General features: G+C 40.2%; 1 protein-coding gene across 1 annotated transcript; it reads right to left on the bottom strand.

Moving 5' to 3' along the window:
• Positions 1-3,897: 3,897 nt before the first annotated feature.
• LOC143381250 (ectonucleoside triphosphate diphosphohydrolase 1-like) lies at positions 3,898-23,087 on the bottom strand. Its single transcript, XM_076834666.1, has 7 exons — positions 22,984-23,087; positions 20,823-20,982; positions 19,884-20,123; positions 17,975-18,235; positions 13,959-14,072; positions 6,165-6,302; positions 3,898-4,104 (listed from the first exon to the last, which is right to left on the bottom strand). The coding sequence occupies exons 1-7, from the start codon at positions 23,070-23,072 to the stop codon at positions 3,898-3,900; spliced, it is 1,209 nt and encodes a 402-aa protein (XP_076690781.1). The 5' UTR covers positions 23,073-23,087.
• Between the last annotated feature and the right edge of the window lie 348 nt (positions 23,088-23,435).

A 23,435-nucleotide genomic window follows, 5' to 3' on the forward strand; every position in this document is an offset into this window, starting at 1 on the left:
AACTAATACCAACTTATTGGAAGCCGTCTGTGAACTACAGACATTGTTTGACCCATTAGGGCAAACAAGCTGCTATTCTGGGTACTCTTGGATGAAATTCCCTGGTTTGAGAAAGCCTAGATCATGCTGGCACCCTGACCTAGCTCACAGCTCCAAGTACAAACACTGCCCTCTGGAGATGGGCACAACCTGCCAAGCACCAAACAACCCATTTACCCCAACACCTATCCTGTTGTTCATGAAAAAGCTCCCTACTGATTCCCTCTGGTCTGTACTGCTATATATAAAGCAACCACAGGCATTTTCTCTTTGTTAGAAATCAAAACCATCTAGTCTGCTCAACCTGTCATGCTCCTGCTTTTAAAATATTTCTGGCTTTCTGTGTTTATTTTGTAATTCTACTTTCATAGCTTTTATTTTGCAAGCAGCCCACACCTGTGACGGGTACTCTCTTTACCCACGAAGGATGCACACAGAACCAGCTGAAAGAATCATATGGTTAGTGAGTGCAGCTAATTATTAGCAACTATCATTTTCTAACCAGATAGTAAATACTGAAAGTTGAATTGGGACCAGACCAATTTGGGTGAAATTCAGTTTATCTTTCAAATTGAGAATGGGAATATATTTTGATAGTACTTTTACAATCATGTGGAAAACCGTTATTTTGAGAATCCTTACAAGACTGATGTTTATTTTGATGTTCATATTTGCATTTTGAGAAATGCAAACATCAAGAATTATCTTGTATTATATTTGAATCCAGGTGAAATATTCCCCAGGGCTATCATCAGTCATGTTAGCCCATGTAACAGGCATCTCTGTGTTCACATGAAAGCAGCAAAACTTCAGGATTCAAGTGACATTCTCAGCTAGGATCTTAAAGGCTATTTTAATAATAATGTTAACCTACATATAATAAATATTATAACAAGAATATTACAGCATCTATAGCTGTGTAACGCAACCCCCACAACACACACATGTAAGGGGAAAACAAAGGCTTATCACCTGTCTTTATAATTTTGAATGTGTTTTTAGATGTGTATTACTCAAGTGGTAATCACTGGTCACACATAGCTAGTGTTAAGCACTTGAAATTTAAAGAGTCTTAATTAAGATGCCCTGTAAAATGCAATACACACATCAGATTATGAAAATTTAGTATTATATTAATAATTTTTTATTGATTACATGTTGAAATGAGAATATTGTGGGTTCAGCACTTTGTTAAACTCTCCTTGGTCACCCAGTTTGAAGTATGCATCTTGTTTCTTACAGGAACCTTGACTAATGTAACAATAAAATGAAGTATGGTTTTAAAAAATTCTACTAATATCACATTTTATATTTATTTATAAGAATTGAATTAGTTGAAACCCTTCTCTCCCCCCACTCACATACAGCCTAATTGAATAACTTTATTCATTTATTATTTATTTATTTATTTATTTTGTTGTTGTTGTAGATGGACATAATACCTTTATTTTTTATTTATTTTTATGTGGTGTGAGGATCAACCCAGTGCCTTCCTCATGCTAGGCAAGCACTTCACTACTAAACTACAAACCCAGCCCCAACTTCATTTATTTTGTCTACAAAAGAAACCACTTAGCTGATTTCTTTTCCCTGAGGATTTACAGAAAAAAATTTCCTACCTTATAGGGAAATACGGTTATTAAGAACCAGGTTTTGAGTCCCGAGTGCAAATCCAGTGATAAATAGTAATCAGTTACAACCAGGGACCAATCCAATGTTAAAATTAGTTGATAAGGACCCATATTATATCGCCTACTCCACCCAGAATGGCCCAAAGCAAATCTTGGATCTACTTCAAAACAAAAAAAACTTCTTTTGAATAAAATTGAGATTAGATATTGTACATAATTTCATAATTTGACCTTTTAACAAGTGGAGTTTGTCTCCCAAATACTTTGAAGGATTTTTTTTTGTTTTGTTTTTAGCAACAAGACAGAAATGAAATAAGATTTATGTTGCCTGAAGGAAATTTGTAAATTCTAATTCCAACTGCTGAGGATAAGTGTTCAGAAAAGGAAAAGCAATAGATTTGGGCAGAAGATGTGAGTTTGAGTTTCAGCTCTGCCATGGGCATTAGGAGGGGTAATACCTACCTTCTTGGGATCGCTGTGAGATTGGAATGAGAAAATAAAGATAATGCCTTTGAGCACAGAACCTGGTATAGCAGAAATTCCGTCAGTTTCAGCTGTAATAAGAAGAAGAAGACTTTTAACATGTTCCAGTTGGGTTCCTTATTCTTAATTAAGGTTCTAAGTTTGATTGTAATAGAAAAGAAAGATTCCTGTCCACAGCCTTATTAAATTTATATTCACCTGTTGTAAAAATGGCTTGGTTATTCAACAGATTTAGGGACATTTGGCTTCTTGTTTCTGGGAGACTCTTCCTTCCCCCATCAGCTCAACAGTCAGTCCCCAGATCCAGACATGGACAGGGAGCCTGGTAGTAGTGAGAATAAGACATCACCCCTCAGTCCCACTCAACAGGTAACTGTTGAATTCACAATCCTCCTGCCTCAGCCTTGCAGCAATCCTTAAAGGAAGGAAGCACAGGTTCTCTTCATGGCTCCATGATAAGGCCCATAGCTAGTTCTTTCATGAAATATTCCATGGAATAAGTAAAGGAAGCCCAAGTTTGGGTGACAGAAATGGTAACAGTACTTTCAGACTGGGTTCCTGGTCCATTCCTGGTATGTAATTACTTGACAGGACAAAAGCATACCACTCCATTCTGATACCACCCTGTCTCTAAATGACACCTCTGGACAATAAAATTTGGCCTTCCTTTAAAACTCCACTGGTCCTCTTTGAAGTGAAGATGATTAGCACATTCAGCTGTTAGCTGAGGGGTTTGTGGTTTTATTCTATTCAGGGATGGTCTTGTCTCTGCAGCTTCTTGGTGATGAAATGTTAGTGAATTAATAGAGCTGATGTTTGCACAACATTGCAAATGTACTGATTGCCACTGAACTGCACTGAATTGAGTGTTCAGATGGTGAATTTTATGTTATATGTATTTTAATATAATGAGCTCAAAACTCCAAAGATGCATTGGAGGGTGCACTTTCCCAACCCTGACTTGTAACTGTATTTTTCTTCCTAGCATGTATACACCTATTTCATAGTTTGTCTTGAAATCTGAATGCCTATACATATATCTGCTTTTTAAAAATCTCCTGTGTGAGCATTCCACTTGGTAGCATTGAACATCACCTAGGAATATGTGACAAATTCACACCCCTATGTGAAGAGGATTAAGAATTTTATTAACTGCATGGACACACAGATCCCTTTGCAAAACTCTTTGGCCTTAGCACACGTTTGCCTATTCTAGAAAATCTCCTGCCCTAAGGGGCAAGGCTGAGAAAGACATAGGGTCTGTACTCCCCAAAGGCATTGTACGGCTTTCTTAATAAATGGGAAGCAGGGAGTAGAGAGGGATCCTCAAAGAGTAAGACTGAACCAGTTTCTGGGATTCTTCTTTTAGCCACTCCACTTCCCAGCACAGGACCCAGGACTCTCAGTTCTTCCAGACATGAGTCAATATTGTTCTTTTATAAAGCAAAAATCATGAAAAGTGGCAGGTCTCAAAGACCTGCACAAGCACACAATACAAAGGAGGGCTAGGGTAGGTGGGAAAGACTCATAAAAGACAGCTTCTGTCAGGAAGTTCTTGAGGCAGAGTGTAGTGAATTATCTCCCAAGGAAATGCCTCAGCAGAAGCCAAGGAAGCTTTGTGCTAGTCAAGACACCCTGGCAGGCACAGGAGGAGGCTGCTGGACACCACACACTGCTGCATGGAGGGAGGCGCTCCCTGGGCAGGTTTGTTCTGAGTCCAGTCAGAAGATTTCAGGTGCTCCTGCTATACCATTTCTTCCCACAAATGTGAAGGCTTGTTAAGGATAAACAAGGCTGCGGTGATCTCTATGGCCAACAGCAGGGAGAAGAAGAACATAAGGAACACATAAGTTGAGTGGGAGAGAGGTGCGGTGAATGGCTGCTCAGCTGGGATCTTGTTGGTCATGTTCAGCATGTAGCCCAATGTCCACCCGGCATTGGTGCCCCGGATCTGCAAGAGCAAGGAAAATGTGTTGTTTATGGTCCAAGGAGATACTTTACAGGTTTCTTCCATCCTCACTCAGGACACCACAGCTGTCATGTTGACAGCATCCTGTGCAATTTTCTAAATGAACTGATTTCATAGTCTCTTGGGAATATGGTTGTGGGGAAAATACAAGCAAAGGATTAGAAGAGAGTTTGAAGCCTCACTGCCATAATTCCAAAGTCAGAAAGGCCTTGGTGAGTGACTGCCCACTGCACTTGGCAACAACTCTTGGCATTCTTATTCTCCTGCTTATATGAATGTGTGGAGTGGGGAAGAGGAATGAGGCGAGGTGAGAGGAAGCAGGTAAAAGGGTGAAGGAATAATGAATGTCTCTGGCCTTTTACACCTTTGTCAAGCCAAGAAACATCTGTAAATAATCAGGCCTTCTACATGATTCACTTAGGGGAAAGCTGTGGAATAATCCCACTAAATCAACCTCACCAAGGTGGGCAGACTCTGCACATGCATGGGAAGGTATCTTATTAAATGATAAAACACACAGTGATCCTCTTATAGGAATAATTTCCAGTCACCTCAGAACTTATTGGTATGTAGGGAATCTTTGAATGCTAAATGTGGAAATGCTTTTATTTCATGAGTTGTGCATAGCCACAGAAGAAGTATTAGAGGTACAGATAGAAGGAAAGAAGAAAATTAAAACCGTCCACACGTCACCACTCAGAAATTGCTACACTATTTGTGGCATATCCTTCCAGTGCTCTCTGAGAATTTTTTAATTATAAAGAAGTGGAGTTAAATTGTACATATAATAATTCATTTTAACAATCCTTAGAGAACATCATCTAGGCTTATTAAGATAGTCCTACATTGTTTCCACTTCATTGTCCCTGGCATGAACTGCCTTATATATTCACTCTTACTCACCTTAGCCAGTCATTTCTAAATCCTAAAAATGGAGTAATTGAACAACATGATGTGCTCATTTTTAAGGTTCTTAGCACACATTGTCATAACAGTACATGTCCCTTCTCCCCCATACCTTTACTAATATTGGGGATTAATAATTTGTAAAATATCCACTTCCCTGTGGGGAATGGAAACCTTATCTGACTGCATGTGTCAAGAAGGCTCCAGAGGTAAAGGAGTTATCACCCAAGCTTTAGAAATACCAGATCATGCACTGGAGTTCTAAGACTATAAATACAGTGCCTCTTACATCACTCAAAAATGTGAACTAGTTTCTTCAGAGAAACAAAATAGACTGTGATAGGATGAAAGGGAGTCTGAGATATTAAAATAAGGAAAACATTTGAGTTTGAGTTAGAGGGTCCATACTGAAAAGAGTGGACTCATACTACTGTATTTGGAGCTGCTACAATTTATGTTTTGATGTTTGTTTTGCTTGAAATCACCATATTTTAAATGGGGTTAAAATGTGTCTTCCCTTAGTGGACATAGTTTTAAAACCTTCTGTAACACTGCTCCTGATATTTTCAAGCATGTTTCTCTACTCTTGATCACCTGCAGGTGGCACTGTGGCAAAGCACAGCAGTGAAGTTGTCTTAGGGCTCAGGCTCAGCGTGACTTCTAAGCCACAGCCCCATTCCCAGCCAGTCAGTTCCTTTCCTCAGAGTTCTCAGATTGGTAAGTGTTGAAGCAACAACTAACAAGGCCTCCATTCCTTATAAGGAACCATGATCATCTTTTCCAAGTTTGTGAAAAGGGCTTTGGGGAGGGATTTTGAAGTCAGCACAACACAATCACTGTGGCTACTGAAATGATTTATATTAACCTCTCATTTTTTGTTTTAAGAGAATTAGCCACTGTTCTGTGGGCAGACAGGTACAACTGAGAATGCAGGTTGCGCTCCTTGGGGAGATGCCCATAGGTGGTTGATATTCCCAGCAGGGCTTCACACAGTATGGCAGCATGGGTTAGAGGTGAAATGGCAAAACAGAACATCAGGCCAAACAAATCAGGTCAACTCCCACCATTTTCAAGACCCAAGCTTCTTTAGTAGCTACCACCCAACCTCCCCAGAACCCAACACATAGCCAATTTACCTTGCCCATAAAATGAATGTTTTCCCAGGTCTTGTTTGTGAAGTGATAACCATATGTAAAAAGGGAGAGGATGTAGATACCAGAAAAGCAGTATTCACTCAGTTCCTTCTCGTCTGCTTTAGGAAAGGATGTCTTTACCTAGAAATGAAGCAAAGTAAATATTCTGTACAAAGGCACATATCCATGTCTGTCTTCCTTATTATTAGACCTGATGAAGCAAGGAGAAAGGCCCAGCCCATGTGAGCCTAAGGCCAAGTTCTCCCAGTAGCTTTGGGATTGGTGTTGCTCTCTTTCAGTAGGGCCAAGAATGTTTAGTTAAGAGTCTGCTAAGGAAGGTTTCTATTCCTCCATAAGGTCCTGTAAAATATTAATAGATGCTGCAAAAAAATTAGTTCCTGTGATCTAGAAAGTTCAGAAAGAGTTAATTTTAGTGTATTATTCTGTCCACTAAAGCTAGAGTTTTGCAGTCATATTAGCATATTAATATCTGTACAAAATATTGAATGTAAGAAATCCATTAACCTTTCTTACATTCAAGATATTGTTTAATTGGAGTGCCCTATATGCTCTTGAACAGAGGCTTTGACTCAGAGTCTCTGTAAGTATTTAAAGGAAACAAATGCCTAAAATCCCTCACAACTCAGCTTAGACCCTGAACTGACAGTATCAGCATCCTCTGGGATCATGTTGGTTCTCACCCTGGAACTACCAACTCAGAATCTGCATTTTAATACAATTCTCTGGTCATTTATGTGCACGATAATGTTTGAGAAACAGAGCTCTGGAACACACTTTTAAGAGGCATTTTGCTGAAGACTACTGAAAGTGCCAGCTTCTTACCTTCTGAATTCTCTCCTTACTTAACCTTTCTAAAAATATCTGATTCACATAAAGTCCTCACTCATCTTGTTGAGTCCTTGTTTGTTCATCCCACTTTCTACTGAAGATATTAAGAGCTGCCTGCACTCCCTGCCCTTATCCATCTAGCTGTTGTGATGATATAGCCTGCTCTTCTCCTCCTCCTGGCTTAATTAGAGGACAACAGGCTAGGACATCTCTTGGTCAGCCCAGAGTTCTGTTTGTAGCTCCATTTCTTTGCCCTTAAGATGGGAATTCCCTCCTGGACACCATGGACAGAGAAAGAACTAACATTTTAAAGATATATCATGTACCCAAAACTCTGCCAAATATTTTATATGTGGTACCTCCCTGCCCTGCCTTTCCCTAAGTTTCTTGCCCTTTTTGAAAAACATATTATCTGTAAGCCCTATCGTCTAACTGGGATGTCAAAAGATGCAGAAAGAGCATTTGATAAGATTCACTATCCCTTCATGATAAAAACTCCCAAGAAATAGGTGTAGAAGGACCCCCAGCACAATAAAGGTTATGTAAGAAAAGCCCATGGCCAACATCATACTTAGTGCAAAACAATTGAAAGCATTTCATCCTAAGATCTGGAGCAAGATAAGGATGTTCACTTTTAGCAATATTAGTCTAAGTTGTACTGGGGTAGGCAGATTTTTTTTTTTTTTTTGATAAGACGGCAAAAACTTGGAGGACAAAAGTAAAAATAGTCTAATAAGATTATCTCAAAGAAGCTTCTTCACAGCAAAGGAAGCAACCAGCATTAAAAGAAATAACAGAATGGTAGAAATTATTGACAAATTATTCATCGTACGAGGAGTTAATATCCAGAATACACAAGGAACTCAAATAGCAGAAAGACCCAAATAATCAAACTAAAAAAATGGGCAAATGATCTGAATCCTTAAAGGAAAGCACACAAATGGCCAACATGTATATGAAAACAATGCTCAATTTTCTAATCAGGGAAATGCAGATCAAAACCACAATGAAATATCATTTCACTCCAGTTTTAATGGCTATTATCAAAAAAGACACAGAATAAATATTAGTGAGGATTCAGAAAAAGGGGAACTCTTATGTACTAATAGTGGGAATGTGAATTAGTACAGTCATTATGGAAAAAAGTATGGAGAGTGTTTAAAAAATTAAAAATTGAATTATTATATAATCTGACAATATCACACCTGGGCAAATATCCACAGGAAATGAAATTTTACATCCAAGAGATACCTGTAGTACTCCTATTATGGTGTAGATATGAGGTGTCCCCCAAAAGTTCATGTAATGCAAGAAAGTTTAGATGTCAAATGATTGAGTTATGAGAGTTTTAGCTTAATCAGTGCATTGGTCACTGATAGGAATTAACTGGGCGGTAACTGTAGGGAGGTGAAGAGCAGCTGGAGGAGGTGGGTCACTGGGCATGGCTTTCGAGTTTATATGCTGTTCGTGGCGAGTGGAGCTCTCTCTGCTTCTTGGTGCCATGTCCTGACCTACTTTCCTCTCCCATGCCCTTCTGCCATGATGTCCTGCTTTGCTTTAGGCCAAGAGAGATTGAGTCAGATCACCCTGGATGGAACCTCTAAAACCATGAGCTCCCAAATAAAATTTTCCTCCTCCATGTTGTTCTTGTCAGGTCTTTTGGTCACAGAAACAGAAATGCTGACTAAAAACAGAAATTGGTACTGAGAATTGAGGTCATTGCTGTGAATATCCTGATCATTTGGTTCAGGAGATTTGGGAACTCTTTGGAATTTGTGGCAGGAATTTTGAAAAGTTTAGAGGTGCAAGCTGGAAAACTTTTAGTTGCAAGTGAACCTTGATGGCTGATTCTGGTGGAATTCAGAAGACCCAAATGCAAATGGGCAGTAAAGACTGAGCTCATGAGATTGCAGAGGAGAAGTAGAACTTTATTGGCAAATGGACTAGAGGTCATTCATGTTACATGTGGCAAAGATGTTGTCAAATTTTGCCCATGTGCTGAGACTTTCCTGAGACTGAATTTAAAGATGAAGAACTTATGACCCTGGTAGAGGAAATCTCAAAGTAGCACAGCATTCAGGCAGTATGGCATGGATATTGCTAGGGGCTGTTAGCCAAGTTTACCATGATACTCGGGAGGAGAAAGCACAGCAGGAAGATTTGAAAACTTGCAGTTTGGCAAGAAAAATGAGAATTAAACACTGGCTAAGGAAAGTGTGGTTGTTAAAGTTATTACAGCCACTAAAGTAATGGTGACTATTTTAACCAGAGACAATAGAGAAGATGGCTTTAGGGCACCTCAGAAAATGGCAAGACCACACCCATCTCAGGATAAGGATGTAAAATTAAAAATGCCTTTGAGAAGAGAGTATGAGGCCCCTGTTTGCACAGGGGCACCTAGGAAGATGTTTCACTATATTCAGCAATGCAGATACTCAGGGGTTGCTGCAGGAAGCTTGGCTACTGTTTAGATTGTGACAGACCTGGGCCAAATGGTGCCAGTTCTGCAGGACTGCAGGATGCTGGAGTTAGAGGTCTTGGAGACTTCCACTGAGATTTCAAAGGATAGCTTGGGAGACTAGAGAAGTATAGCAGGGTCAGATTCCCTATGGGCAGCCTCTGAAAGGGCAATGCCTGAAGATATGAGATGGAAGCCAAAGCTTCTTTGCAGATCCCCAAGATTGAGAGATACCAGTAACCTGGGAAGTCTGCCAATGAAAACTATAGGAATTGGGTAAAATCCAAGAGAAAGGCCGCTTGGACTTCAACCAGCAAGGCCAAAGGGGTAGAGGTACACAATCCCTTTGGAGAGAACATCATCATGCAATGTGCCTCATGGGGGACATGAAGCTCAAAGGCCATGTTTGCCCAGCTGGATTTTGGTCTTGCTTTGGTCCCATTCCTTCATTCAATGTGCTGATTTCTCCCTGTGGAATGGAAATGCTTACTCTGCCTTTATATATTGGATATATGTAACTTGTTTGGGATTTTTACAGGGGTCAGCATCTTAAGAGTTTGCCTTAGTCTTAGAGGAGACTTTGGACATGGATTTTTGGACAAAGCTGGAGCTATTAAGACTATGGGGACTCTCAGAAATGGACTAAATATATTTCATATTGTTATATGATCATGAGCTTTTAGGGGCAAAATGTTGTGGTTTACTATTGGTGTCCCCCGGCTATTTAAGCTCAGTTGTGAGACAATGCAAAAAAGTTTATAGGTAAAATGATTGGGTTATGACAGTTTAAACTATTCAGTGCCTTAATCCACTTGAATTGATTAATGAGATGTTAACTCTAGGCAGATGGATGTGGCTGAGGAGGTAGCTCACTGGGGTGTACCCTTGGTGGATGTATTTTATCCCTGGTGAACAGAACATGTTCTCTCTGCTTCCTGTTGGTCGCATCCTCAGATGCTATCCCCCAACTCAGTCTTCTGCCATGATGTTCTGTCTTGCCTTAGACCCAGAGCAGTGCAGCTGGCTGTTTTCAGATTGCAATCTCTGAAACTGTGAGCCCAAAATAAACTTTTCTTTCTCTACATTGTTCTTATCAGGCCTTTTGGTCACAAAAAGAAAAAACCTGACTAAACAACTCTAATGTTTCTTGCAGGACTATGCATGATAGTCAGGTTACGGAGTCAGCTGATGAATGGATGAAGAAAATATGGTACGTATGTATGCGTACACACACACACACACACACACATACACACACTGGAATATTACTCAGCTGAAAATGAATGAAATCCTATCACAGCAACATGTATGAAACTTGAAGACATTATGTAAAGTGAAATAAGCCAAGCAAAGAAAAACAAATATCACATGTTCTTGCTCATTTCTGAGAATTAAAAAAAAAAACCACAACTATCACATAGAAAAACAGAATAGAATAGTGGTCACTGGAGACTGGGAATTGTAGGGGTAGGGTAGACAGAGCTTAGATTAGGGACTTCAAAACAGACAGGAGCAATTAGTCTGCTGTTCCGTAGCTAGTAGGATAACTACTTTATATTAATGTATGATACATTTCAAAATCCCTAGAAAGAAAGAACATAAAGGTTTCCAACACATAGAAATCATTAGTATTTGAGGAGATGGAAATTCTGGTTACCCTGATTTTATCATTATACATTGCATACATGTATCATATTATCATACTGTAACATATAAATATGTACAAATATTATGTGTCAATAAAAAATTCCTCATGCCTAGCTGGGTATTCTCATACGAGTTAAATAGGAATCTCTGGGAGCGCAACCTGGTATCAGTTAACAAAAGAAACACAGTGAGATACCACCTTACTTTTCTTGGAATGACTATTATTAAAAAAAAAAGGGGGGGGGGACTGAAATGTAGTTCAGGAATAGAGTGCTTGCCAGGCACTGTTGGGGATATTTGTCACAGAAATTATGAAAAACAGTATAGATATTCCTCAAAAAAATTAAAAATAGAAGTACTATCTGGTCCAGCAATTCCACTACTAAATGTATACCCAAAGAAAATGAAATCAGTATGTCAAAAGAGACTTCTTCACTCCTAATGTATTATCTATAGATAGAATTTTTCTCCTTTATTTTCCTTGTTTTTTTCTTCCCTTTTTTGATTTTTTCTTTTTAGATATACATGACAGTAGAGTATATTATATTATACATAGATGGAGTATGACTTATTCTAATTAGGATTCCATTCTCGTGGTTGTACATGATGTGGAGTTTCACTGGTGCTGTATTCATATATGAACATAGGAAAGTTCTGTCCAATTAATTCTACTGTCTTTCCTATTCTTACCCCCTCCCTTCCCTTCATTACCCTTTGTCTAATTCACTGAGCTTTTATTCTTCCCCTCCCCACTTGTTGTGTGTTTGCACCTGCATATCAAAGAGAACGTTCTGCCTTTGTTCTGGCTTATTTCACTTAAAATGATAGTCTCCAGTTCCATCCATTTACGGCAAATGCAATAATTTCATTCTTCTTTATGGCTGAGCAATATTCCATTATGTGTATATACCATATTTTCTTTATCCATTCATCTGTTGAAGGGCGTGTCAGTTGGTTCTATAGCTTAGCTATTGTGAATTAAGCTGTATAAACATTGATGTGACTGCATCAGTGTAATATGCTGATTTTAAGGGTATATACCAAGGAGTGAGATAACTGGGTCAAATGGTGATTTCATTCCAAGTTTTCTAAGGTATCTCTACACTGCTTTCCAGAGTGGTTGCACCTATTTGTACATTTCCCCCACATTCTCATCAACATTATTCTTACTTATATTCCTGATAATTGCCATTCTGGCTGAAGTGAGATGGAATCTCAGTGTAGTTGTAGTCTGCATTTCTCTAATTGCTAGATATGTTGAACATTTTTTCATATATTTGATAACTATTCATATTTATTCTTCTGTGAAGTATCTGTCCAGTTCCTTTGCCCATTTATTGATTGGGATATCATTTTTCTGGTGTTCAGTTTTTGAGTTATTTGTATATCCTGGAGATCAATGCTCTATCTGAGGTGCCGGTGGTAAATATTTTCTCCCATTCTTTGCTGTGAAGAAGCTTTTCAGTTTGATACCATCCCATTTATTGACTCTTGGTTGTGCTTCTTGCTTTAGGAGTCTTGTTGAGGAATTCGGTTCTTAAGGTGACATGATGGTTTACTCCCAAAGTTTATTGCAGTCTTATTCACCTTAACCTTGATAGGGGCTCACTGTAAGTATCCATCAAGAGATGAGTGGATAAAGACAATGTGATACACACATACAATAGAATACTAGTTTGCCATTAAAAAAAAAACACATGAAAATCTGTCTTCTGGAACACTATGGATGAATCTGGAGGAGATTATTTTGAGTTAAATAAACCAAAAACAAAAAGACAAATACTGGGGCTGAGGATGCGGCTCAAGCGGTAGTGCGCTCGCCTGGCATGCGTGCGGCCCGGGTTCGATCCTCAGCACCACATACAAACAAAGATGTTGTGTCCGCAGAAAAACTAAAAAATAAATATTTTTTTAAAAAAAAGACAAATACTGTATGATCTCAATCATATGTTGAATATAGAAAATTTGATCTCACTGAGTTGAGCAAGGAAGGGATTGGGGTGACGGAATGAAGTATACCAGAAAGATAGGGAGAGGTTATTACAGTTAGGAGGAATAAGTGCTGGTGTTCTGTTGTACAATAGGGTGAGTATAGTTCAGAATAATGTAGTGTATATTTCATAAAAGCTAGAAAGAGGATTTTGAATGTTTTAACCCCAACAAGTGATAAATGTTTAAGGGGATAGATGCAATCACTATCCTGATTTGATCAACAATGTATACATATGTCAAAATATCACATCGTACTGCATAAAATGTATTGTTACTATGTACCAATCAAAAATAAAACTTTATTTATTTTTTAAGTTGTTGATGGACCTTTATTTTATTTATTTGTATGCGGTGCTGAGAATCGAACCAGTGCCTCATGCATGCTAAGCAAGCACTGTATCACTGAGCCACAACCCCAGTCCCCCACCAAAATAAAACTTGATAATAAAAAAATTTAAAAACAAGAGAAAGACTTCTATGGGCCTTCTGCAATAGCCTTTCCTTTCCTGTATCTTATTCTACCTTCTTCTAAGTTTGAACAGAGATGCCAGAGCAGCCACCTGTGTCCATGAGGACATGACATGAGAGAGAGATGAACTGCTAACCCCATGCCAGCAGCTGCTTGCTGCCAGACTTCACAGTAGGTGAGAAACACAGGACCTTACATACGACATTGTATGTCAAATTATCAAGGAATGTTGGTAAATTCATTCCCGAGCCCACCATCTGGGCTTATCTGACACATTTTCTAGATCTTGGTCAGGGCAGCACGAGGTCAGGAGCAGACTCACATCCTCCAAGCTGCCAGGGACAGAGTGCAACTGTGATGGCTGCAGTCTCTAGGTACTTACCTCATTCCAAGGCTGAGAGCAGAAGTTTCCTATTCTCCTAATTGCCTCTTCCTGAGAGACCTTTTCTGATGTCAAGTTAAAAAAATCCATCACAAAATAGAAAATTGAAAATGCCTATAAGAGAAAATTGCAGTTTTAGGCTGTGTCCAACACATAGGAACACTGACTTGATCCCTGTGGGAGCTCATTTTTGGTTCAGAGAAAAGCAAAGATGCCATTTACAGGGCATTCCTGCTGCAAACAAGCCATATGCTTCAATTCCAGCTAAAATAATGGCAGTTTTTTAAGATGCATTATTTGTAACAAATCTGTATTCATATTTACTATTTGTCTAATTTAATAGAAATGAGTGTATGTATATGAGATCTAGTCAAGATGTTTTGTTTGTTTGTTTGATATTTCCTTCATTTCTGAAGCAGTCTATTAATGTTTTAGTAAAGTTCACATTCCACTTTTACCAGAATTCCAAAGGGGGGAAATCTCAGAAAGTTAGCACAAAATAAAATTTGTGTATAAATTAACCAAGGAGGCTTTGTTAATAAAAATCTTAAATACTTATTGTAAAGAAGTTACACATGGGAGCTGGACTGAAAGGGAGATCAGTGTCCGCATTCCCCATGTTATTCAGTGGTCAACTCTGTGTGTGTGTGTGTGTGTGTGTGTGTGTGTGTGTGTGTGTGTTTGTGTGCGCATGCACGGGCAAATACATTTCAAATGTTCTTTATTTCCAGGTCTCCATTGAATCTGTTTCTGTCCTTTCTTGTTTATATAAATGACACCATCTGATCTCAAAAGCCATTTCCCCAATTACCTCCAAAGTAATTCCAAGAGATGTTCCATCTTGGTGGTGTTTCTGTTTTGCCTGTCACATTGGATTCAACCTAGTGACAAGGGCCACAGTGTAGGCAGACACAGCACTAACAGTTTTTAATGCTATATTTACAGACTAAGAATTAGATCATCAGGGACACTTGAAATGGTCCACAAACTCACCTCCCAACAAATACTCTGTGGTTTGAGAACACACAGGATAACTCCTTCAGGAAATAATGGAAATGCAACTGGATTTGGTGTTTCAAAAAGTTATGCTTCAAGTTCCTGGTCTTGAGAATGGGAATTTCTTCTTTTTAAATTATTTTTATCACTCCATAATAGTTATATGTAACATTAGGATTCATTTTCACACTTTATACATGCATGGAAGATGATTTGTTCCAAATCAGTCCTCAGAACTTCTAAAGAACTTCAGTGTGGCGAGAGGACTGCTAGGAGAAAGAGCTAAGCTCTGTCAACGCCTCCCTGATGCTAGGGCCCACTTGACATCTGCTGCAGTGGAGTTCTGAGCTGACTCTGACACGCAAGAGCTGAACATGAAAACTTCAGGATTTTTGTGATGTAGTTCATGTCAGTTTGGGAGGCTGAAATAGACTGGGGTGGGAATATTTACACTATGGAAATTGGAAAATGGTACAAAACAGCTCCCCATCCCCAGTAACCACTTGTCCAGCATATCCATTGCTCATAACCAACTGCCAATTAAACAGGGAACATAGTTCCTAATTTTTAGAGAAAAAACGAGCAAAATATTTACAAAGAGGACCGCTGCCCCCCCCAAAAAAATATCTGAAATGGAAAAAAATTTCCAAATCACGGGTAAGTATCAGACAGTGACCCTGAGGGATGTATCCAGAGAAGAAAGAGGCTATACAGAGGGAGACAATGAGCTAATCTAAGGGGGCTACCAAATTAAGGTTTAGAAGTCAGAACAATCTCAACAAGAGACCAAGAAAACAAACAGAAAAGCCGCTAGGGGGAGCTCAAGGGCCCACCACCTTTTCCAGCCATTACCTCTCCCTACCTGGATTACAGGAATCACATTCAGAGGCAAAAAATTCCATTCCCTCAAGGAAGAAGGGTTTGCTCTATGTTGAAGGCAGGAATTAAGCCATGTTTCCCAGGAGGCAAAGCGTTCAGAGCCATTAAAACGTCAACTCCTTAAAGAGGGTATGTTCCTTTTCCTTCACATTTACTTCCTAGCAGTGACTGGAGTTAAACAGGCCCTTGGCTGTCTCCAGCTGCCCTCAACACTTGCCTTCCTCTTGTGGTACCCTCCTTCCTCCTCCAGAAGTTTGATTCAGGCAAGGGAGGACCCTGGCCCAAGAAATCCCATGGTGGGCAACCAATGCCAGCTCAGTTACAGAGTATCCAAATGAGGTTCTGGTTTGTTCTGAACGGGGGGGGGGGGGGGGGGGGGGGGGGGGGGGTTGGAGCAACTAATAACCAAAGCTATTGCTCTGCCAGTGGTTTTCCTGTGATGTGCTTTCCTCAGGATTCTTGAGGAGAGGGAAGCTGTGGTTGGGCCATGATTAAAGTAAGCCTGGATCCATGGCACTGCCTCCTGCTGCTTTCCCAGAGACCAAAGGAATGAGGAGCTCAAAAGGTTCCCAAAAAGCCAAGACTTAAGTCAGGTCTGAGTACCATCAGTCCTGTGCTGTCTCCAGGGAGCTCTTTCTGTGACACTTGCTGGAATCCTCAAGGGGAAGTGAACCCCTCATTCTCACATGTTGATCTGTTTTGCGAAAGGGAGAAAGAGTAGTCAAGACAGATCAAAGCCCTTGCTTCTTTGGATGCTGCCTCAAATGAATGTAAATAATGTTTGCTCCATAACTGGCACTTAATAAATGGTAGTGAATTTTGCAATATACTTCTAAACTGTTAATGCATTAACACTTGATCTCCAGAAACATGACATGTAATTTGAATAATGAGTAAGTAGATCAGGGGCATCTCTTCTGCTTCTGCTCACTTTCTTCATCTTCTTCTGGAACAATTAGGAAAAGAAGGATTTTGGAATTAAATAATTTCCCACTCTTCAAAATGTAATCAAAATGATAGTATTGTCAATTCTTCTTTGGGATATCCTGAGTTTCTACTTGTTAAATGTCTATTTAGGGGAAAACCCTCAGCTGAGTCAATGTGTGATAGTAGGAGCAAATGTGACTCCATTTTGTTTTATGACTTCATCCTGTAAAACAACCATGCCAAGTAGAAGAGTCATGACTGGAGCAAGATGTTCTTTTCCTTTTGCTATAGAAACCTTTAAGAACACCTAATGGGGTATTGTTTCTGTAACTAGGGTAATAGGGCTCTGTTTCTGTAAGTGGGGTGACTGGGCTAACTGTGATTGGTTAGGCTTCCCTCCGCTTGACTGCACTGTCCCGCTTCTGTAACCTGGCTTGCTTGCATTGGCTAGACCTCCCGAACATCTCTTTTGCAGTTTTCAGGCTTATAAGGAGTGCCCTTGCAATTGTTCGGGGCTGATCAGGGGAACAGATTTATGTTCTGGCCAGCCGATACCGGTGTGCTTCAATAAAGGCTTGATTCGATTATACGTGAGTGGTCTGGAAGTCAGTTTATGAAACCCTGGGACGAAGCTTTAACTATAACAAATGTCCCACAGACATTGGGGAGCCACTTGTAGCAGACTCTAATGGGTTCCAGCCCCCACTTCTTTCTTGGTTATACAATCATGATTTTATCCATATAGAGATAGCGATATCCTTAGGAGAGACTCCCTAGGAAATGAGCCATAATTAGTGTAAACCAACCATATTATTAAAATTTCTCCTTTATCACAAAAATTTTTAGTATATGCATTTCACGAAGTTCTGGTCAACGTGATCTGAAAAGATATCTGTAGGTACTCGCACATTATGGCAGAGGGACATGTACAAGAGGAACCTCTTAACGTCAATCCTGCTTGGCATTGATGTGGTGATGTGATGCTTGGAGCACTAGTTGCCATCTTAGCACTACAAGAAGGTCAAGAAAATGATGAAGACACTGATCCCATGTCCCTACGTTGTTGAGCCAAAAAACTAACCTTGATTTATTTCAGGACATTATGATGTGAGATTAAAAGAAATCCTATTATTTAAGCTCTCTATAGGCACATATTCTATAACCTTCAACCCAAATCATTCTAACCAATATAACTTATCATTTCACAAACTTACCCCAAAACTTCCTTGGAATGGTGGCAAGAAAACCCCATTGAAGGCACACTGGGAATAAGGGCAGTCACTGGTGTTGAAGAGCTCAAGAATGCTTCGCTGGCATTGTTCATAGTTTCCAGTACCGTGGATTTGAAACTCATTAAACGGCAGAATCTTCTTAAATCTCCTGGTGCAAGGGGTCTCATAAAGCGCTTTTACTGTCACTACTTCCTCATACCCAGGATGAAAGCATGGGTCCTTGAGGACTCCATCACTCAACACCTGAATGGAAAAAACCACTTGAAGGAATCTTGTGAATGTTGGGGTACAAAAGCCACAATCCTACTTCATGAATTGTGTAGGCATAATACAAAATGGCAGCCCATAGAATTGGCATTATTATGCCCCTCCCTGACTTTTTCATGCTTGGAAATCGGTTTAAAAAACAGTTTCTACAACAGGCACCAGAAGTGGTACCACATATTAATGTTCTGAGCTATTTACAGGATGTTGATATAGTTAAAGCTGGACCCAGAAGTACGATTAGTTAGGAATGTCCCTGAGTTCTTAGGGCTAAGTCACATAAAACAGGAGCAAGGAAAATTCTCAAGACTCTCAAAAACGGGAGGCTGAGGCTCCTCACCTCCCCAAGCAGAGAATCAGAAACTCCAAGAGGTGGAACATGTGTTAGGTCTTTTAGACCAATAGAATCCAGTGCTTTTTAACCCTGAACCCTACAGAGAAGAAATGAGGTGGCTATGGATAAGAAATTCAGTGGAATTCTGAGGATCAGTGGGCCATTCACGGTGGCATCTGCTCCACGATGATCTTCTTACTAATAGTGGTTTTGAGAATCAGAGAGGGGGAGACGAGAGAACTAGTTGTCCTTCCAGCAGAGACAGAGACCAGCTGGATATGACAACCTTGCTCTGTGTTTATTTGTCAGGATGTGCCTGATACTCTCATGATGTGGAGTGTTGTCGGGAGCTGCCCTGGATGCAGACACCTTTAAGTTCTGATGCACCAGGTTCTACCAATTATTGCTTTTAGTCTGGCACAGTAGTGCCAGGTCCCAGTAACTTGGGCATTATCCCAGCTCAGATAACAAGGCATGGCTCCAGGTGTGGGTGTCACCCTGATGGGTTGAGATACACTCACCTATTCCTTTGTAATCCTACCCCTTTACCCTTTTGGGGATAAAATACTCCATGGAACAGCCTCCCCCAATAAAACCCAGATTCAAGGCATGCTCTCCCTCTTTTTCTTGCCTGACTTGCCTCCTTTGTAGGAGCTGGGTCAAAGGACCCATCGCAGAACCCAAAGAAAAAGGTATTTCTCTATCTTTGTGTTGACTACTTCATGCCAGCCCAATTCACCTGGAGTGACCCTGACGGTTTAGTTGTATGTTGTAACAGAGTGTTTAACTTTTCTTGTGTTAAAAAATGCAAAAAGCATACAGGAATAAGATTTAAAGTGTTGATTAATAAATTCTGTGTTTTTCCTGAAGTGTTTTTTTCTCTTCCTCTCCAGGTCATTCCAAACAACCCTGTTTTCTGTACTTTGTAGAAAAGGGAAATAAAAAATGGCATAGAAGACCATTTGCTTATAAATTGCAACAACATACCCCTGAATGATACTCTAGCATGCATTTCATTACCAATCCTTCAGGGGTGAGAAATTAATTGCTAAGGGAAAAAAAAAATGTGTGGTTTCCTTGGAGATAGTGCAGTAAACAAACACAGGAGGGGATGTCTGGATGGAAGAATTCATAGGGGTCCACCAGATGTAGCTTGGTATCCTGCCTGAAAGGGTTTGGAAAGTACAATAACCAACTTCAGACCAATTACAGAATTAGAAAGAGAAAATAACAGGATATGAGGGCTGGAGGACCAGATGTGGAAAGGGCAGGTCTGAATTCAGTTACACTTGCCTGAATGTCCTTGGCCAGTTTCTGCCAGAGTGCTTGATCCTTCCCATAGCACAAGAAGCTATGTGTGTATACATAGTAGTCCTTGCCATACAGGCGAAATTGCAGAGAGTTTTCTGGGGACTCCATAGTGTGGTTTTTAGGCACAAAAGTAATTTGTGTAGAGTCTGACCCAAGATTCAAAACTCCAAAATTTTTCTCGTGTTTGATTCCTTCAAAGAACTGATTGTACCATTTTGATTTCTGAAAAAGAGGACAGTCACCAGTACTAAAGGTCTCTGGACAGTCAGCTTTTCACCATGTTTCTTAGAGTCAGGGATTCCTAAAGCAGAGAAGCAGGGGCAGAAAGGTGAGGCATAGGGCACTGAGGTTCCTGAGTCTGCATTAGATCAACAGCAAAAGGAGAGGGGCTTTGACATAGTACACACTGCTGTGACACAGAAGCATTGTAACAAGTGCTACAAACAAGGGGTCTAGGACCAGGCATACTCAAGTTCATCTCCCACCTTAGTCAGTAATTACCGTGTAACCTTCAGCACAATCATTATTACCCTCATTAGGCATCACTACCCACCTCTAAAATGGCAGAGTCCTCTTAAATTTCTTGGTGCAAGGGGTCATGTAAAGACCTCAGACTGTCGTTTGAGGATGAATTCTCTCAGCTCAGGTAAGTGCTAGCGCAGCACACAGCAATCAGCACTAGGCAAGTACTAACTGCTCTTACTTTTAATGATAGACTTTCTTTTCCTCTGTCTCCCAGAGATGAAGACTTCCCTAAGGAAGTTCTTGACAGGCAGCTATTCCTCCAGTAATTCTTACAAACATGGGAATAAATTCATGGCACGTTTTCATCCATCACTCACTCTGGATGAAATATTGCCTGAGAGAGCAAGGTCATGGACCCCCAGGGAGCCATTTCCATGGGTGGTGTGAGGTGATCACCTGAACGAAATGGCCAAGCAGATAGTTGATAGTAATCCAGTTATAGGCACCTTCCTCTTGGCCAGTGATGATGGTGGCACCATGGAAGTTAAACGGGTAGTTGTTGAGGCTCCTTATCACTGCAGCCATGACCTTGCCAGCCATTCGATCACTTGCCATCCTACACCAAAGAAGAGGTGGCATTACCATCTTGGTCTTAATAATTACACCTACTTATTCCAGCTATGTTTTCCACATAATGCTGCAAAGAAACAAACCAAATATGCTGGAATAAATGGAGACATGGGGATCCCCACACATGGCTCACAGAGGAACCCTCCTTTGGATGAGGCTGAGCTAATCTTTTTGTCCCCTTAATTTAAATCTCTCCAATCCTTGAGTAGATTAGTCTTCCTAAAATAATATTTTTGCTCTTTTGCTTCCTGGATCAAAAAATCAAGTGTTCTAGAAAGACTGTGGTGGTGGTAGTTGGGTATTTTGTCCATGCCTAGAGCTGATGTTTGTGATATTAGCAATTATGGTGACTCTTAGTTGATTACACAAGTTAGTCTGTGCTTGAGGTTTTCAATTTGGACTGTGGTAGAAAGCAGGTGGCAAGTCACCTGGGACATAGCCAACTTCTACTGCTTCCAGACTGGAATACCTTCCTCATACTATCACCAGTTCTTGGGTCCATTTGAGACCTTGAGACCTAAGAAAGGAGTTTTCTGGGGTTGTCATAATGAAGATGAGATGCACCGGTTTCCAAGAGCTGGGCTAAGCAATACTGACAGCCTCCCAGTGAGAGGATGTACCTTCCAACTCTAATCTCTCATCTGAATGCCTCCCATACCTACTACCTGCCTCCTGCATTCTCTACCAGCGTCACCAATTGTGTAACTTTTTAAAGTGAGTTTCCACTGTCTTCAAGATAAACTCTAAATTTCATGTGGTCCATAAGGCCTTCTCAGAATCCCACTCATAACTCTGGCTCTGTCCCTTACCAGGCAGACTTGGGACCTTGGGTGTTACTCAACGTTTGTGAGCCACAGCTTCCTTATCTGGTTAGTAACAGTTAATCATGTCCTCTACTTCATACTATTGTTTTGGTGATTAATTCAAACAATGTGTGTCACGAATTTAGTGCACTTCTAAGAATACAGCAAGTGCTCAATAAATATTAGCTTCTACTATTATTATTTTACAACATGCACCCTGTCTCCTGTCTTTGCAGAGCTACTAACAGATCTCTGAATATGCCCTATTGCCACACCACTGCACATCCTAGAACAAACTCCACACCAACTGCATCAAGTCAGCGACTTTGCCCTGCCTCTTCATTGCTGTATCACAGCTCTTAGAATGTGCCTGACACACAATAGGTGTTGAATAACAGTGGGTTACTGAACGTGTGCTATCACTTGGTCTATAACACCCTTCCCTCACCCGACAAATGCTCTTTTGTGACTCAACTCATATATCTCCTCCTTGTACAAGTCTTTCTGAGGGCCTTTCATCCTGAGCAGGACAAATGCTCCCACAGGAGCTCTGAGCATTCCTCTGTAAAAGAAGTGATCACACTGGGTGGAACTATTTCCTTGGGGCTGAGTCACCTTCATCCATGTTCTGGACAAAGTAGGCACTCATGAGCAATGAATGAACAAGTAAACAAATAATGCAACTAGGTGACCAAGTGTTGACCAATAAAGATGTGCTTGTTATAAATGTCTTGGGACATCTGTGGGTCTCCTCTAGTCTTCCTACACCCAGATATTGATTGACTAATTCTGTGTCTCCAAATCTCAGAGCACATAGGCTCAATCTTTCTCTCTGTGTGTCTCTTCCCGCTTGAGTTTACTATGGGCAGATGGGCAAGGCTTTTTTTTTTTTTTGAGAAGTGGTCTCTTTAATTTCCTCAGGATGACCTCATACATCTTCTCTCAGCATCCTTAGTGGCTCGGATTTCAGGCATATACCACATGGCTGATGCAAAGCTTCTTTACATACTCAAAATCTTAATATTATATATACTATGCTTTGGGCAGTTTTACTCACTTATTGAAATTTTCTTTCTTAGGTGTGGACTTTAGGATGCTTAGCATTTGGAGTGCGGAAGTGTAGTTATCTCTTATAATTTCAGGGGCTCTGGTGCTGCCTCTCTGAACTCCACATCCTACTATACCTGAGCAACTGCATGCCTGCGCTGGCTCCCATGTAAACAGGTGTCTCTTGGTGCTTGGACATTGGAATCATTTTCCTGGCCTTCTCCATGCATTGTGTCAGCCTTACAGTTATATTATTTGGTCTTCTATAATATGCTGCGATTCCAGCACCTAGGGAAGCATATGGAAGATGACAACCTTTTTTAAAAAAGGTATAGGACACACCTTGGCAATATCAGAGCAAATTATGTTGCTGCTGAGAAAATACAAGAAAAAAAATCAATTTCCTGATGTGATATATATTAAGTTGCTGTACTTAGAGACTAATTCACCGCATCTAGCATTGTTATGATTTAATTTTCAAATCTGGCAGTGAGTCCATCTGGTGTTTGATAATTTTGCCACTGGATGGCACAATTTCATGTAACTGAATAACATTGTCTCAGATTTTGACGTGCTTCTTTATTTGATA

This window comes from Callospermophilus lateralis, chromosome 15 (assembly GCF_048772815.1).
Source record: "Callospermophilus lateralis isolate mCalLat2 chromosome 15, mCalLat2.hap1, whole genome shotgun sequence".
Taxonomy (NCBI): domain Eukaryota; kingdom Metazoa; phylum Chordata; class Mammalia; order Rodentia; family Sciuridae; genus Callospermophilus; species Callospermophilus lateralis.

What these genes read in the sequence shown, in the direction of transcription:
- LOC143381250 (XM_076834666.1), bottom strand. Translation starts at nt 23,072, where the DNA reads ATGGAGAAGGCCAGGAAAATGATTCCAATGTCCAAGCACCAAGAGACA. An exon ending in TGCTTGGCCATTTCGTTCAG is followed by an intron (nt 20,124 to 20,822) that starts GTGATCACCTCA and finishes CCTCTTTTTCAG; the next exon opens with AAATCAAAATGGTACAATCA. An exon ending in AACTGGCCAAGGACATTCAG is followed by an intron (nt 18,236 to 19,883) that starts GCAAGTGTAACT and finishes TTTTCCATTCAG; the next exon opens with GTGTTGAGTGATGGAGTCCT.